An 18,312-nucleotide genomic window follows, 5' to 3' on the forward strand; every position below is an offset into this window, starting at 1 on the left:
TGTGTGTGTGTGTGTGTGTGTGTGTGTGTGTGTGTGAGTGTGTGTGTGTGTTATATTGAGGTACTTTCAGGTGTGTGTGTGTGTGTGTGTTGTATTGAGGTACTTTCAGCTGTGTGTGTGTGTGTGTGTGTGTGTGTGTGTATGTGTGTGTGTGTGTGTGTGTGTGTTGTATTGAGGTACTTTCAGCTGTGTGTGTGTGTGTGTGTGTGTGTGTGTGTGTGATGTTTTGAGTAGTTCCAGGTCCTCTGAGAGTAGAACAGATAATCTCTCATTAACACCATGAACATGAAAGAATAACATCATCTCTCATTAACACCATGAACATCTCTCATTAACACCATGAACATGAGAGAACAACATCATGGGGAGAGGAGAGGAGCGGGGTTAGGGTTAGGCTAACCAACCTGGTAGTTGAGGTATGCTAGGCTAGGCTAACCAACCTTGTAGTTGATGTATGCTAGGCTAGGCTAACCTACTTGGTAGTTGAGGTGTGCTATGCTAGGCTAGGCTAACCAACCTGGTAGTTGAGGTGGGCTATCTGGATCTCCACAGGGTCTTGCAGGTTGTGGATGGAGAAGTTCCCCACGCTGCTGGCCACCACGTAGCTGTTCAGCGTCAGGCCGTCCTGCTCACCCTGGAGGACCACAACAAGGACCAGAAACACATCAGCACTTCAGCTGTGCTGTTGCCTAGTTGCCTAGTTGCTTAGTTACAGCGCAACGGCCCAATAATGTATAGTTCTGTCTAAAGGAGAGAATTAATGACCACAAGTCAGCTAGACAGACAGGCTAGGCAGACAGGCTAGGCAGCCAGCCAGCCAGTGTTAGGGATTTGTATTAAATACTGTGTGTTCATTTAAATAATATGTGACTGGGATCAGTTGAAGTCTCACAGAGTCATGGAAGAGAGGCTCTGCTTTTGAGCGACGTGGGGGGAAGGGGCTCCTGACTGGGAGAGGGTGTGTGGTTCAAACCGCCTGTAGATTGCTTATTTTTTCCTATGTACTAACAACCATTTTGTACCTGCTGTTATGATATCCTATTTTCCTATACTCATTTTATACTATCATAACTAATGATTAATGATAAGGCTATTCTTCAATATTGTATTTTAAACTTGTTAATCGAATCCCAAGCCATGGGAATCTGTGGGGGCCTGGCAACAGTGATGTTTACACAAGCGATCCTGATAAGGACATCGGACCATATAGACCTGGTCATGGAAGGAATGTGTTTGAAGATTAAATAACTGGCCAATTTCCTTAAAAAAACATTACAATGTGTGTGTGTCTAAGGTCGTGCTAGGCTGTGCAAGTACCGTTGCAGACAGAATGTCCAAACAATCCCACCATGACAAACGACTGGGGGGTCAGAAGAAGAAGATAACACACAGCACACTCGCACGGACACTGAAAGAAGCCACATACCGATATAGAACAGACGCTTACCGGCTTCCGGTTGAGACACGGACAAGATGGCAGCATAAAGAAGGCTCTCCCGTTCAATTACGTTCTTAAAGTCCCTCAAACTTAGAATTTCATACTAAATTTCATACCAAATAAATAGTGAAAGAGGGCAGAGATGAACACTAGGAAAATGGACAAGAAGCAACTGCAGCAACAGTTTCCAATCGAAAAAAGTCGTAGCAACTCTCCCAATGCTAGCAATGATGAACACGATGGCGATTCAATGCTCCCGGAAAACACAGTAGACTTGGGTCTGATTCTGAGAGAACTGAGAGATTTCCGACGGGACAATAAGACCCAACTCGAGGATATAAAAGAAGAAATAAGGAGTGCAAACGTTAGACTGGAGGAGGCAGAAGGGCGAATTGTGAATGCCGAGGAGAGAATTCAGAACACGGAAGATATCCTGACAGAAATGCTAAAGCTACAGGCCAGGACAGAAGAGAAGCTAACCGACCTAGAGGGCCGCTCCAGACGAGATAATATCCGAATCTACGGTATTCCGGAGGGGGCAGAAAAGGACTCCTCGTCGATGATCACATTCGTGGAAAAACTACTCCTAGAAAACCTCGCCATACCCAACACAACAAGTCTACAAATTGAGAGAGCCCACCGTGCCCTCGGTCCGCAGCCACCAGCAGAGGCAAAGCCAAGATCCATCCTGGTAAAGTTCCTCAGCTTCAGAACCAAAGAAACGACGCTCCGCGCGGCATGGCAAAAGAAGGGATTCACCTGGCAGGGGACGCGAGTCAATCTGGACAACGATTATGCTCCACGCATTCTCCAAAAGCGAAAAGAATATGCAGAGGCCCGGAGGATCCTGAAGGATAAAGACATCTACTTCCAAACGATGTTCCCAGCCCGGTTAAAGGTGAAATATGACGAGGGGATCAAGATCTACGAGACCGTGGAAGAGGCGACGCAGGACATGGCTAACAGAGGTCTCCCCATCAAGCCCATCGGAGCCCCGGAGACGCTGATGGAGCAATTGAGGCAGCTGACATGGCAGACAGGCGGCAGGCGGACCGGGAGACGTGGCAGAGGAGACGCAGGCTACAAAGAGAAATTGCAACGCTACAGAAGAGACCCCCCACCCACAGACGGGTAGTCCGGTAAAAGCTGAGTGAAATGATTAGTTATAAGCAACGACTGCCCTACTAATCTACTCAGAATTAAACGGACACTTTGGGTGGGTGAGTTCAGCTCATACTATTGAAACTGTTTGCTGGTTAGTATAAAAAAAAAAACGTGAGTTACCTAGTTGAATAATTAAAATACAAATAAGAATTGGGAAAGGAACGAACGATGGAACCTTCTCCAAGGGCCCTCTCTGTCTACGGGAGAGGGGTTTTCCCTTGGAGCCTATTGTTTTAGGCTCGTGGAGGGTTGTAGTAGTGACCCCTACCTTGGAAGTAACTCAAGTACTTTTTTCTTTTACTTGTTTTTGTAATGTTATTATTAATGTTTGTTTACAACTGTTTACTGTAGCGACTGGGAAGCTTTTCATGTACATGATGGAAATATCACATGTTATAACCTAAATGCAAGATATAAGAATAGTTTCTTTTAACGTTAATGGTTTACTTAACCCGATAAAAAGAAGGAAGATCCTAACAAAATTAAAGAAAGATAGAATACAAATAGCATACCTACAGGAATCCCACCTTACCAATACAGAGCATGCCAAATTGAATAAACTGGGTTTTAAATATGTATATTCATCCTCATACGAACCAGGTCATAGGAGGGGTGTGGCCATACTGTTATCAAATACAGTGACCTATGAACACATATCAGAGTTTAAAGATAAAGATGGTAGGTTTATAATGATAATAGGGAAAATAGAGGGAACCCTAGTGAGTTTACTGAATGTATATGCTCCTCCTGGTAGTGACTGGACGTTTTATAGACAGATATTTGATTTAATGGCCACAAAATCTCAGGGAATCTTAATCTGTGGGGGGGACTTTAATGTTCGTTTAAACCCAAGATTGGATGCATCTAGCGGTAATCCAGAGTCAAAACCTATAAGTAGGAAGATAAAAGCATTAATGAAGGAAATGGGAATCATAGATGTTTGGAGAGAATTGTATCCATCCAGCCGGGACTACACCCACTACTCCTCCCCCCATGCCGTATACTCAAGGATAGATTATTTTTTTATTTACAATAGAGACCTACATAGAATAAGTCAATGTGACATAGGACCGATTGCCCTCTCTGATCATAGCCCTATTTACATGTCTGTGTGTCTCAATAGAAAGCCAAGGTCTACAATATGGAGGCTGAATTCAAGTATCCTGAATAACCCAGAGACAAGGGAGGCCATGAAGACTGAAATTAGAACATATCTTGAAATAAACGATAACGGGGAAGTGGCTCCGAATATGCTCTGGGATGCACTTAAAGCAGTAATGAGGGGTAACATCATCGCCACTACTTCACTTATAAAAAAACTTAGAGGACAAAGACTGCATGACCTGGAAATTAAATTAAAACATCTACAAAGACAACACAGTAACAATTTGGATAACAGGGTAAAACAAGAAATGAAAGACATAAGGAACGAGATAAATGAAATAGGCAATCAGGACATACAAAAAAAACTATTATTTACAAAACAAAGATACTATGAAGTAGGTGGGAAATCATTGAAACTCTTATCATATAGACTAAGAAAACAACAAGCAGATAATGCAATCTATAAAATAAGGAACCCCGAATCCGGAGCGATAGAATGTAAGCTAGACAAAATTCAACAGAGTTTCGAAAAGTTCTATAAAACACTATATTCCCAACCACAAGTGGACAACAACCTACAGATTGAGTCATTCCTAGCCTCTCTTGATTTACCCTCTGTCACTAATGAACAAAATAAAGACTTGGTAGCCGAAATAACAATAGAGGAATTACAATCAGCAATTTCGAGATTGAAGGCAAACAAATCCCCGGGTTCAGATGGTTTCACTGCTGAATGGTACAGATCATTTAGAGAACAATTAGCTCCAACATTACTGAAGGCATTTAATTGGGTACTACAGAAAAGGGAAATTCCACCCTCGTGGAGGGAAGCAATAATTTCAGTCATACCGAAGGAAGGGAAAGACAAACTAGATTGTAATAGCTATCGCCCTATCAGTGTTCTCCAGCTCGATTATCGACTGTTTACATCAATACTATCCAGAAGAATAGATAGGATTCTACCTAAACTCATTCATTTAGATCAGACAGGATTCATTAGACAAAGGCAAACACAAGACAACATTAGAAGGTCATTGCACATTATCAGACATATCACACAACACGGAATAGAGGCAGCTCTTGTAAGTTTGGACGCTGAGAAAGCTTTCGATTCAGTTAGTTGGACCTTTTTATACAAGGTACTATCGAGATTCGGCTTTCATGAGTCTATTATTGCAACTTTCCAAGCATTATATGATAGCCCATCCGCAAGGATCAAAATTAATGGTGCCCTATCGGGATCCTTCACTCTGGAACGTGGAACCAGGCAGGGATGTCCCGCCTCCCCACTCCTATTCAGCCTTTTTATTGAGCCTTTGAGCCAATGGATAAGACAAAATGTTGAAATTAAGGGAATAGACATGGCAGCTGGTGAGCATAAACTTGGTCTTTTTGCGGATGACGTCCTGGTATATCTAACACAGCCCACACAGACAATCCCAAAATTGATGGGTTTATTAGAGGAATATGGGACACTTTCAGGTTACAAACTAAATATTCAGAAGACCCAGGTACTAACACTTAACTATGACCCACCCAACGATATTAGAGGGAAATATAACCTGAAATGGGATGCAGATTCAATAAAATACCTAGGTGTTAACCTGCCAAAAGATGTCTCAAAATTATCTGATCTTAATTATGGCCCTTTGAATGTAAAACTAAAATCAGATGTACTACGGTGGAGTCTCATTCCCTTCTTGAGTTTGAGCTCTAGGGTGGAGTCTGTTAAGATGAACATCCTACCAAGGTTACTGTATTTATTCCAGACTCTTCCAGTGGAGATACCTGCTAAGCAATTTATAGAATGGGACAAATTAATATCTAGATATTTATGGCAAGGGAAAACACCCAGAATCAGATACAAAACTCTACAGTTAAGAAAAGAAAACGGGGGATTTGGCCTTCCTTGCTTACGAGAATACTATTGCGCAGCTCAATTAAGGCCTGTAGTGTGTTGGTGTACTCCATCATACTCTGCAAGATGGAAGGAAATTGAGAGTGCAATGACAGAAGGGGTTCAAATAGCAGCGATAGTTGCAGATAGTGAATTAATAAACAACATGACAAATAAAAATAATCCCTGGATTAACGTGGCTTTGAAGATTTGGCAGGAGACAGTGAAACTGTGTGGTATAAAGGACTCACTTAAAATGCTAAGATGGTGTGCATATGACACAGACTTCCCTCCAAACAAAACAGATGCTAGATTTAAAGTCTGGGTTGGAAAAGGCCTTTCGAACTATTTAACTTTTGTCCACAAGGGGGCATTCCATAGCTTTGAATCGCTACAGAGAAAACATGGTTTGGAACAAAATGATTTCTATAGGTATCTCCAGGTCCGACACCATTTCAATCAGAATTTAGGGGGAGTATCAGAAGAGGGGGTAACAGGAATTATGGAAGTATTTACATCAGCAAGCAAATCATTGATATGCAACAAGGTGGTATCTAGACTATACAATGGCTTCCGCCAGATCAATCTCAAAACAGTCAATACAATATATATTAAAGAGAAATGGGAGAAAGAGGGTAATTTTACTATTTCTGGGGAGGATTGGGACAGATTATGTAAACTACAATGGGAAACGACATGCTCAAATACGTGGCGAGAATTTAGTTGGAAAAACCTTACAAGGTTTTTTATCACCCCCCTACAAAAACGACATCAGGGGACGGGTGTAGCGTGTTGGAGATCCTGTGGACTGAATGAAGCCAATCACTACCATGTATTCTGGGAATGCCCAAATCTAGTCCCATTTTGGCGGGAGATACACAATAATCTGGAAGCTATTTTTGAAATTAACATCCCCTTCAAATGTGACACCTTATACCTGGGAAACATCTCATTCGAAAATTGGGACAATAACGACAGAAAATTGATATTGATACTTCTGGTAGCAAGTAAAAAGGCTATCACAAGAAAATGGTTAAAGCCAGACGTACCCACAGTGGATGAATGGATAGATATAATTCATGATATATATGTAATGGAAAAGATGTCATACTCCCTTAGAATTCAGGTAGAAAAATTCTATCGGATCTGGACGAAATGGACTGGATATGTTAAACCTGTAAGGTCAGATTTCTGTTAAATTGTTAAAAGAACATGAGAGGGTGATGTAATTGTGTTTATTTTCTTGAATCATTTTCTATTCTAATCTATCATATGTAAGATGAAAGCTCCCAAAGTTCACTCGCTATTGTTTTTCTTTTTTCTTTGTTTGTTTTTGTTTTGTTTTGTCTTGTCTTTACTTTACTTAATATAAAAAAGAAAAAAAGACTTTGGTCATAGGAACTGAGTTGATTGTGATATGTTGAATGTAATGACGATTGTTGTAACCAATGACCATTGACAATAAAAAGAAAATTTCAAAAAAAAAAGAACAGACGCTTACCATAAAACCTACCAGATAGAAGGACAGCCCATCCCTAAATGTTAAGGAAAATGTATAAAGAATATGCACCAAGGCGAAACGGGGCTCTTCTCTGGTGAAGCTTCTGCAGCTAACCAGCTAATCCTGGCCTGTGGAGGTGAAGCTAGATAAAGACCCCTTTCCATGGAATGAAATGCTATTGTATGCTGATATTATTGTTTGCAGATGTGCTCGAATAAATATTCTCTTAAAGAACAGTTCAGTAGTGGTGCCGAATATTTGATTGGATCATTTTATCTTAGAAGTTATATCAAGGACGTCTCGTTGAGAATAAACGGACTCGCTTGTAAGTGACGACTCAATTAAATCAATTCTGGAGAAGTTGATCACCTTACACCAGACAGCCAGACAGACAGACAGGCAGACAGGCAGACAGGCAGACAGGCTAGGCAGACAGACAGACAGACAGATAGGCATACAGACAGATAGGCAGACAGACAGATAGGCAGGCAGACAGACAGATAGGCAGACAGACAGACAGGCAGGCAGGCAGGCAGACAGGCAGACAGACATACAGACAGACAGACAGACAGGCAGACAAACAGACAGGCAGACAGACAGACAGACAGACAGACAGACAGACAGACAGGCAGGCAGACAGACAGACAGGCAGGCAGACAGGCAGACAGACAGACAGATATTCAGAGGTGTACCTGGAAGAGTCCAGTCTTGCTGAAGAACATGAAGTTGATTCTGGAGATGGTTTCCATGTCTGTCAGCGTCAGGTTGCTTAGCAACGTGGGGGGCAGGGTCACCTGTGCCAGGTGGTTCAGCTGCTCTGACTCAAAGTCAATCTGCAGGTGGGGGGGGGGGGGGGTGGGGGGGAGGCAGGGGGTTAGGAAAGCCACACAAATCACACAGGACCCCTCTCACCCCCTCCACCAATCAGGCCGCCGTTACAGAATTCCACTGGCCCGGAAAAACACATACAAAAAAATCATTCATCCCATCTGCAACCACCGCCTTGAACATTTTAAAATAGGAACCACATTGTTTTTTAAACCACGACATTTTAGCTTCTTAAACCATAACACTGTTTTTTTTTATTATTATTTTTAAATTACTGGACTTTTTAAATAGGCACTACATTTTATAAACACTGCTTTGTCTGTCTGTTTTTATTGTATGTATTAATGTATATGACCTATGTGTGTGTGTTTTTAATGTGGGAATGTATTCTTGAGCTGCACTTGTGACTGTGTCACTGTGTGACAGACAATAAAGCTATCTTGAATCTTGAATCTTGAATCAATGTAGTCAGTCTGAACAGACCCAACTCACAGACAAACAGATAGATAGATAGATAAATAGCTAGACAGACAGGCAGACAGACAGACAGACAGACAGGCAGACAGGCAGACAGACAGACAGGGGTACCTGCAGGTCGGTGGTGTTGGGGGGGATGAAGGCGGTGAAGGAGACAGACAGACAGACAGACAGACAGACAGGCAGACAGGCAGACAGACAGACAGGGGTACCTGCAGGTGGGTGGTGTTGGGGGGGATGAAGGCGGTGAAGGAGACAGACAGACAGACAGACAGGCAGACAGACAGACAGGGGTACCTGCAGGTTGGTGGTGTTGGGGGGATGAAGGCGGTGAAGGAGACAGACAGACAGACAGACAGGCAGACAGACAGACCTGCAGGTCGGTGGTGTTGGGGGGGATGAAGGCGGTAAAGGAGACAGACAGACAGACAGACAGACAGGCAGACAGACAGACGGGGGTACCTGCAGGTCAGTGGTGTTGGGGGGGATGAAGGCGGTGAAGGAGGTGCCGTTGAAGTCGCTGTGGTCCAGCGCTGAGATGCCCAGGGCCAGGTGTCTGGACGTGATGCTCACCGACGCGCCCTCGAACTCTATCTTCTGGATCAACTCATCTACTGTCCTCAGAGTCCTGGGGAGGGAGGGAGGGGGAGGGGGGGGAGGGAGGGGGGGGAGGGAGGGAGGGAGGGAGGGAGGGGGGGGGGGGGGGGGGGAGGGGGGAGGGAGGGAGGGAGGGAGGGAGGGAGAGAGGGGGGAGGGAGGGTGGGGGAGGGGTTTATTGTGACGTCTCATCACACGAGTGTAAGAGAGTAACATTCTTAGGCTTCGGTTCCTGACATTGCAGCACAAAGACCAGTGACAACAGTACAGGACATAAGTGACAAATAAGACAGGATATTATTACCAGTACGGTAGTAAATAGATAGATAGTTTAGTAGTAAAGTGGCTGTGAGCTTAAGCTTAGCTAGTCCGTATGTGTGGGGTGTACTTGTGGAAGTAGCTGCTGGTTAGCCACTTAGTTTTGGCCCTGAGGGTCCAGAAGAGGTGTGTGTGTGTGTGTGTGTGTGTGTGTGTGTGTGTGTGTGTACCTCTCTGAGGCCATGGTCAGGGCGGTCTCTGAGCTGGTCGTCATGACGTTGGAGATGATGGTGACGACCGTGGAGGCCAGGGTGGTGTTGATCTTCGCCACGGTAACCAGCTCCTGCACCTTGGTAACCACCTTGGAGACCTCGTCATTGGACAGCTGGTTGTTGGTGATGTCAGCCAACTGCACCGCCACCTCCGCCGCATTCTCTGAGGGGCCACAGGTCAGAGGTCAACATCTGTGTGTGTGTGTGTGTGTGTGTGTGTGTGTGTATGTTACAGAGAAAAGGTCACCTGCAGACACTAGGATGGCGTCGATGTCAGTGCAGTTCCTCAGGTCTGGGGTGTCCCAGAATGCCGTGTAGTTCAGAGGGCTGATCATGCTGCAACACACACACACACACACACACGGACACGGACACGGACACACACAGACACACACAGACACACACAGACACACATAGACACAGACACAGACACAGACACAGACACAGACACAGGCGTTATTACATCAGACTTTGTGCGGTGAGAGAAAAGTCAAACATTTAAAATGTGATTTTCATTTAAGATATGAAAACCTGTCACAATACTGGATACCTGTTATGACTGTTTCAATACTGGATAACTGTTATGACTGTTTCAATACTGGATAACTGTTATGGCTGTTTCAATACTAGATACCTGTTATGAGTGTGTGTGTGTGTGTGTGTGTGTGTGTGTGTGTGTGTGTGTGTGTGTGTGTGTGTGCGTGCGTGTGTCTCTGTGTGTGTATGTCTCTTTGTGTGTGTGTGTGTGTGTGTGTGTGTGTGTCTCTGTGTGTGCGTGTGTGTGTCTCTGAGTGTGTGTGTGTGTGTGTGTGTGTGTGAGTGTGTGTGTGTGTGTGTGTGTGTACCAGGAGCGGGCAGCGTGCTGGTCCTTGTTGGGGAAGCAGGGCAGCTGCTGGGTGACGGAGGGACGGCTCTCTGGCCACACGTAGTGGAGGGAGGAGTCCTGCTGGCAGTTCTCTACACACACACACACACACACACACACACACACACGCACATACAGGGACACAAATACAAACACACACACACACACACACACACACGCACACGCACAAACACACACATAAAATGCAATGTTATTGTGATCTCTAACAGTAGAACCCCGAAATATAATAATCTCTCTCTCTCTCTCTTTCATTCTCATTGTCTCTGTCTGTCTGTCTGTCTCTCTCTTTCTGCCTCTCTCTCTCTCTTCCCCCCTCTCTCACTCTCCCACCCTCTCTCGCCCCCTCTCTCTCTCTCTCCCCTTCCCTTTCTCTCTCTCTCCTCTCTCTCCTTCTCTCCCCCCTCTCTCTCCCTCTCTCTGTGTCTGTATCTCTCTCTCTCTTTCTCCCTCTCCCCCCCTCTCTCTCTCTCTTCCTTTCTCTTTCTCTCTCTCTCCTCTCTCTCCCCCCCCCCCCTCTCTCTCTCTCTCTCTCTGAAGGAGGAGGAGGAGGTGGTGGTGGGAGGAGGAGGAGGAGGAGGAGGTGGTGTTCGTACCGACAGACTGGGCTGAGGCGTGGAGGAGCTCCAGCCCCCCCCCGATGGAGGGCCCCCCCCCCAGCAGCCTCGCCGACACCTCGGCCTCCCCCAGAGTCACGTTGGCAGTGGGGGGGGTGGGTCTGTAGACCAGCAGGGCACGGCAGGAGTACCTGGAGGAGGAGGGGGGAGGAGGAGGAGGAAGAGGTGAGGAGGCGGAGAGGAGGAGGTAGAACCTGACTGTGGAGAAAGAGGAACTTCTTACCTGCCGTTGCTGCTTCTGTCTAGAGAATCGCCAGGCTGGACACTGCAGAACAACAACAACAACAACAACAACAACAACAACAAGAGTCAGAATAGGTACTGAATAGTGTGACAAATATGGACCTCCCTCAATCTGACCAATGGACATGTTTTTTTTTTTTAAAGATTACAAGAATATTTCGTCTAGAAGCTTTCCACCATCAGATATTAGCGAGTTGAGTTTTGCGGCGGCGGGATTGCCGTCACTCCGGGGAACCTCCCTCTCTCTCCCTCTCTCTCTCACCCTCCCTCCCCCTCTCTCTCCCTCTCCCTCTCCCTCTCTCTCTGTCTCTCTCCCTCCCTCCCTCTCCCTCTCCCTCTCTCTCTCTCCCTCTCTCTCCCTCTCCCTCTCTCTCTCCCTCTCCCTCACTACACTACTGCCTGTAGAGACTTTGATATGATTGGACAATTTATATTTCGGGGCGTGGCTTAGCGCTAGGTCCATCGTTAGAAATAATTAGGCCAGACCTGTCTACCGGTTGATGGAGACCATGGGCATTAATAAAGAACTGGCTAAGACACCAACCAGACCATTGGCTGAGACCTCAGCCACCACCAAACCATCAGCAGAGAAACCAGGGAAAGCACCATCTAAGGAGATGGGGCCCTGGGCCACCCAGGATACGGATATCCACTGTACTAATACCATCAGAGGAGGAGGAGGAGCAACTATCCTCACAGCCACCAGAGAGAGGCACAGAGCAGCAGAATCCTTCACCAGAATTCATCGTCACTCTACCACCAGCAGGTGGGGACGTGGAGCAGTTACACTCTACCACCAGCAGGTGGCGACGTGGAGCAGTTACACTCTACCACCAGCAGGTGGGGACGTGGAGCAGTCAGCTCGGCCAGAGATCATCGTAACATCACCGGCAGAGGGCAACGAGGAGCAGATACCAACACGCCCTAAGGGACGGCTGTAGCGCAGGAGGTAGAGTCGCCGTCTAATGATCACAAGGTTGGCAGATCAGCGGTTCGAGCCCCGGCTGGCCACATGTCGAAGTATCCTTGGGCAAGACATTGAACCCCAAAATTGCTCCCAGTGAGCAGGCCAGCGCCTTGCATGGCAGCTTGCCGCCATTGATGTGTGAATGTGTGTGTGAATGGGTGAATGAGAGGCCGTTGTAAATCGCTTTGGAGCAGCATTGGAGCATCAAAAAAAGCTCTATATAAGTGCAGTCCATTTACCATTTACCAAGGAAGACCCGTTCCCAGTACGGACTTGAACATTATGACATTGATCCACATTGAACCACATGATTAACAACAATGGGTCACCATTGCTTTATTAACACTAGAAGAGCCGTGAGGGGTGACCCCTGTGAGTAAAAAAAAAAATCTATCTTTGCACTTGATCAAATTTCAGGACCCTGCTTTCATGACTTTTCCTAGATATGTGCGTTCTACCACCCAGTATCCTTCCATCTTCAAAATCACTTCAGGATAAGATAGTATAAAGCTGTTTTGCAGTTTTTCTGTGTAGGAGGCAGGCAAAAAAAAGTCCCTGTGTGTAAATAGCAGATTTACATTCGAAAAAGGGGGTCTATTTGACACCCAAGGCGGCTCTACTAGTAGGTAAAATAGGCACAGCTGTTGTAGTGTTAATATGAAGTAAATATCGGTCTGCTCACCTGACATAATCAACATAAACTGCGTGCGTCCAGTTCTGGAATGTCTGATTCAGCTGCACAAACAAAAAAGGAAAGAATCAGACGATCAATAAAAAAACGATCAATTCATCCTGAGGTGTTGTCGGGGGTTAGGGGGTATGTTCATTCATGTTATTACTCTATCAACACTGAACCAGGCTGGGATCTATGATGCCGTCGGCAACAGACTTACCCACGATGCAACGGTTCCCTCCACGTCGGCCTCGGCGACGAGGCGCTCGTTGTCGCTGACGACCAGGGAGATCTTGTAGAACTGTCCCTCTGAGACGGAAACGGAGGGAAAAACAAACCCGACATGTATATTTGACACGGACGGCGTTCTACACTTCAATGGGACATTTCTCTTCTCTGTGCTGCATAGCAGGAGGGCAGGGGTCGGGGGTTGGGGGGTAACTGACTTATGGGATGATCCAATTTCATACTGCAAATGCTTGTTGAGTGGCTGGCGCCCCACAGATCAAATAGAACAACTGTTGTTGTTGTTTCTCGGGTTGTTTTGGACTAGGAAGAGAGACCAAAATGGATGAGTAATCTTATCCTCTTACCATGACTGGGCCCCAGAGGAGTGCTGGGGGGGCGGGCAGGTGGGGGGGGGGAGCGGGGGGTGAGGTCCCCCCTCAGGGACCAGGTGACTGGTTGTTTCCTGAGTGACAGTATTCGTGAGGTACATCATCACTACAGTGTTTTTTCACATTTTTCTCCTGCTATGCACCACAGCTGCCACCAGGGGGCAGCCTACACCCTCTAGTGTTAGTCAGGTCCCTAGGAGACCACGAGGCGTCTGTCTCTACACCACGTCAGTCGCCGCTCTGTGGAGACTCCAGCGCCACACTTTCATCAGGAAGTTTCGACAAAAGTCCTGCAGTGTTTTTGAAGCAGCAAACCTCTCCCTCAACCTGGTGTTCACCAGAGGGGTTAGCGTCTCTCTTCCTGCTCGGCTAGTGGAGCAGCTGGCCGCCGGGTTGGTTTTTGCTCTGAAGTGATAAACAGCGTTGGAGTCTCCGAAGAAGCAGGACGGATTGAATGTAAAAATCGTAACGTAAATCACAAGAGAGAGAGAGGGAGAGAGAGGGAGGGAGAAAGGGAGAGAGAGGGAGGGAGAGAGGGAGAGAGGGAGAGAGAGAGGGTGAGGGAGACAGAGGGAGAGAGAGAGGGTGAGAGAGAGAGAGAGGGAGAGAGGGAGGGAGAGGGAGAGAGAGGGAGAGGGAGAGGGAGGGAGAGAGAGAGGGAGAGAGACAGAGGGAGAGGGAGAGAGGGAGAGAGAGAGGGAGGAGAGAGGGAGAGAGAGGGGGAGGGAGGGGGAGAGGGAGAGAGAGAGAGAGAGGGAGAGAGAGAGGGAGGTTCCCCGGAGTGACGGCAATCCCGCCGCCGCGAGCAGCGCCCGATCTAGCCTAGAGCTCCGTGATTGGTTGACTAACACTCCATGTTAATACTCTACGCCCCGACCCCCCACAATCATCACAACCAGCCAATCACAGACCCCCCTGAATTAGGAAGTCCCATCTATTTCCACCTGATTGACCACTACTACAGGACCCATCCCAGGTCGGTTCCAGACAGCTACAACCAGCATTCAAAGCCCAGATTCACCAACGAAGAAGAAGTAGAAGAAGAGAGTCTAATTTATAATGTTGTTGTTTTTTTGTTGTTTTTTCTACAATCTACGTTGTTATTGCAAAACATACTGTTCCCGGTTGATAGTCCACACAGACATGAAATATGAAAGCGAGCTTTACATTGGCATGGCATGCCCACTACGGTCCCAGGGCTGGTATGGGGGGGCATCGGGGTGCCAGGGCTGGTTTGGGGGGGCATCTGGGTGCCAGGGCTGGTATGGGGGGGCATCTGGGTGCCAGGGCTGGTTTGGGGGGGCATCTGGGTGCCAGGGCTGGTTTGGGGGGGCATCGGGGTGCCAGGGCTGGCGATGAGCTCTCTGTGGGGACTGGTAGGAAGGGAGGAGGGGAAGGTCTCTGTGGGGACAAACGACTGGACGTCGAGGGCATCTAGAGACATAGTGGGACGTGTCTCTGTGTCTCTGCTGGAGGCGGGGGGGACTGTCACCTTGGTGCTGGAGCTGGGGCTGGGACTGGGGTTGAGGCTGGGGTTGGGGCTGGGGTTAGGGCTGGGGTTGAGGCTGGGGCTGGGACTGGGGTTAGGGCTGGGGTTGAGGCTGGGGTTAGGGTTAGGGCTGGGGTTAAGGCTGGGGCTGGGGATGGGGTCTGAGGTGTGGGCAGGAGAGGGGGGGAGGGCAGGGGTATTCAGGGCAGCAGGTTGGACATCGGAGGCGGGAGGCGGGTCTGCAGTGGAGGCGGAGTCTGTGCGCTGGCCAATTGTGAGGCGGCGTGTGTCAGCCCCGGCCCCCACGGGGGGGAGAGGTCGCTCCAGGTTCCAGAAGGCCGTCTGTTGGCGACGCCTCGTGTGATTGGTGTCGGCTCCCCTGATTGGTCGGCTGCAGGCGCGGAGGAGGAGTGTTGGAATGCAGCCGCCGGCTGAGTGGGAGGCAGGGCGCCAGGCAGGGAGGGGAGGGGGGTTGGGGGGAGGGAGGGGGGAGGGGACAGCTCAGACAGAGGAGTGTGTGTGTGTGTCGCAGCATGCCGCTGAGGATCATGGGTAACAGGGTGTGTGTGCTCTTCTTCCTCCTCCTCCTCCTCTTCCTCTTGCAGGACCAGCAGAGGGGGGACAGCCTCTACACTTTCCACACTCTCCAGCCTCTCTTCAGCCTCTACAGCCTCCACAGCCTCTGTCATCGGTCCTGTGTCAGGGCTGACCTCGTGGTGGAGGGAGAGAGGGGAGGAGGGAGAGGGGGAGGAGGAGGGAGGGGAGGAGGGGGAGGAGGGAGAGGGTGAGGGGGAGGAGGGAGGGGAGGAGGGAAGGGAGGAGGGAGAGGAGGAGGGGGAGGAAGAGGGAGGGGAGGAGGGAGAGGAGGAGGGGGAGGGGGAGGGAGAGGGGGAGGGAGGGGAGGAGGGAGAGGAGGAGGTAGAGGAGGAGGGAGAGGGGGAGGGAAGGGAGGAGAGGTGCGTTTGTTGTAGGACAAGTGTCAGAGTGCTGAGGGGGGGATCAGAGAGGAGGGGCGGTGAGGGGGGGGGGCTGACGGTGCTGCTGCTCACCACCATGTATAAATCCCTTTGATCCACCGCTGGGGGGAGGGGGGGAGGAGGGGAGGTCGTGAGTGGGAGGGTGGGAGGAGGGGAGGCCGTGAGGAGGAGGGGGGTAGGAGGGGAGTTCGTGGGTGGGAGGGGGGGAGGAGAGGAGGCCGTGGGAGGGAGGGGGGGGAAGGGGAGAACGTGAGGGGGAGGGGGGGAGGAGGGGAGGCTGTGGAGGGGAGGGGGGGAGGAGGGGAGTCTGTGGAGGGGAGGGGGGGAGGAGGGAAAGCCGTGAGGGGGAGGGGGTGAGGAGGGGAGGCTGTGGAGGGGAGGGGGGGGGAGGCTATGGGGGGGAGACCCATGTAGCCAGAATGACTCACTGGTTCAGGCTTGGGACTAGGGGTGGGAGAGGGGGAGATGGGGGAGGGGGAGAGAGGGATGCTAGGGGAGGAGAGGAGGGAGGGAGGGATGGAGGGAGGGATGGTGGGGGAGATGGGGAGGGAGGGAGGGATGGTGGGGGAGATGGGGAGGGAGAGAGGGATGGTTGGAGAGGAGAGGAGGGAGAGAGAGAGGAAGGGAGGGAGGGTGGGGGAGGAGGGGGGGGAGGAGGGGAGGGAGGAGGGGATGGTGGGGAGGGAGGGAGGGAGGGTGGGAGAGGAGGGGAGGGAGGAAGGGATGGTGGGGGAGGAGGGGAGGGAGGGAGGGATGGTGGGGGAGGAGGGGAGGGAGGGAGGGAGGGTGGGGGAGGAGGGGAGGGAGGGAGGGAGGGTGGGGGAGGAGGGGAGGGAGAGAGAGATGGGGGTCACATCTGGAGGGTTTTGCTGAAGTGCTTCAGAGTGTGTGGATGTGTGTGAGAGTGTGAGTGTGTGTGTTGGTGTGTGTGTGGAGGTCTGTGCGGGTGTAGGTGTGAGTGTGTGTGTGGGGGTGTGTGCGGGTGTAGGTGTGAGTGAGTGTGTGGAGGTGTGTGTGGGTGTGAGTGTGTGTGTGGAGCTGTGTGTGGGTATGTGTGTGGGTGTGGGTGTGTGTGTATGTGTGAAGGTGTGTGCTACTGGTAATGACCCCACGGGCAGGACCGGAGTGTGTGAGAACGCAGTCAATGTGTGTGACGGAGAGTTCATCTCTAGTGTGTGTGTGTTTGAGAGTGTGTATGAGAGTGTGTTTGAGTGTGTGTTTGGAAGTGTGTTTGAGAGTGTGTGTGAGAGTGTGTTTGGAAGTGTGTTTGAGTGTGTGTGTGAGAGTGTGTTTGGAAGTGTGTTTGAGTGTGTGTGTGAGAGTGTGTGTGAGAGTGTGTTTGAGAGTGTGTGTGAGAGTGTGTTCACGCCAGTGTGGGAAAGGTCAGTGGAAGAAGGGGAGGGGGAAGGGAGGGAGGGAGAGAGGGGGGAGAGGGAGGGAGAGGAGAGGGAGAAGAGAGAGGGGGAGGAGACGGAGGAGAGAGAGGGGGAGGGGGAGGAGAGAGAGGGGGAGGGTGAGAGGGAGGAGAGGGAGGGAGAGGAGGAGGGGGAGGGGGGGGTCAGGGTGTCCAGGTCTAGTGAGTAATCAAAGTCTAGGTCGTAGAGGCTGAAGACATCCTCATCCCCCAGGTCCAGCTCGTACAGGAATGGCCCCGCCCCCGAGGGGTAATCTGCCTCTGACCCCGCCTCTGACCCCGCCCCCCCCTCATCTGACCCCGCCCCCCCGGCATCTGACCCCACCCCCCCCGCCTCTGAGGTGGTCCGGTTCCTGTCCTGGCTGCTCACCAGCCTGTGAGGCAGCATAGGCTTGTTCTTACGGTTGCCGAGCCCCGCCCCCGCCAGCCCTGACCCCGCCCCCCCCCCGGCGGCCGGTAGCGCCTCTGCGTCTTCGCCCACGGGGGGGGCGCGGTGCGTGGTCCTCCTCCGGGAAGCGGGGGGCGTGGTCATGGTCCCGGGGGGGGGCGGGGGCCGCCGGGGCGGGAGGGGGGGGGGCGCGGGGCGGGGCTTGGTCTGGTAGACGGGGAGGCGGAAGGGAGGGGCCGTGCCCCAGGGCTCAGGCCTCCTCCTGACGGGCCAGATGAGCGGCGTGGAGATGATGCCCAGGGAGGTCCTGGAGCTGGGGGGGCGGGGGGGGCCGCGGGGGCGGGGGGCCCGGGGGGGGGCGGCCGTGCTGCTGGGGGGAGGGGGGGGCCAGGGGGACAGGCGCAGGAGAGACCACACAAACACCGATCTCTCCTTCTCTGCAGCGTGGCCGTGGGGGGGGAGGGGGGGGGCAAAGCAGGTTACAAAAAACAATAAAGTTGCTTTAAAT

General features: G+C 50.3%; 1 protein-coding gene across 1 annotated transcript in view; it reads right to left on the reverse strand.

Annotated features, from left to right (window-relative positions):
* adgrg6 (adhesion G protein-coupled receptor G6) overlaps nt 1-18,312 on the reverse strand; it is a gene marked incomplete at both ends in the record, with an annotated part of 80,970 nt that overhangs the window by 21,680 nt on the left and 40,978 nt on the right. The window contains 11 exon segments of the mRNA XM_080527420.1: nt 518-634; nt 7,797-7,937; nt 8,872-9,037; nt 9,495-9,699; nt 9,784-9,872; nt 10,382-10,493; nt 11,016-11,167; nt 12,929-12,981; nt 13,140-13,228; nt 14,761-15,053; nt 17,737-18,241. Coding sequence (XP_080383546.1) covers nt 518-634; nt 7,797-7,937; nt 8,872-9,037; nt 9,495-9,699; nt 9,784-9,872; nt 10,382-10,493; nt 11,016-11,167; nt 12,929-12,981; nt 13,140-13,228; nt 14,761-15,053; nt 17,737-18,241 — 1,922 coding nt within the window.

Source organism: Nansenia antarctica, assembly GCF_963989245.1.
Source record: "Nansenia antarctica genome assembly, chromosome: 3".
Lineage (NCBI taxonomy): Eukaryota > Metazoa > Chordata > Actinopteri > Argentiniformes > Microstomatidae > Nansenia > Nansenia antarctica.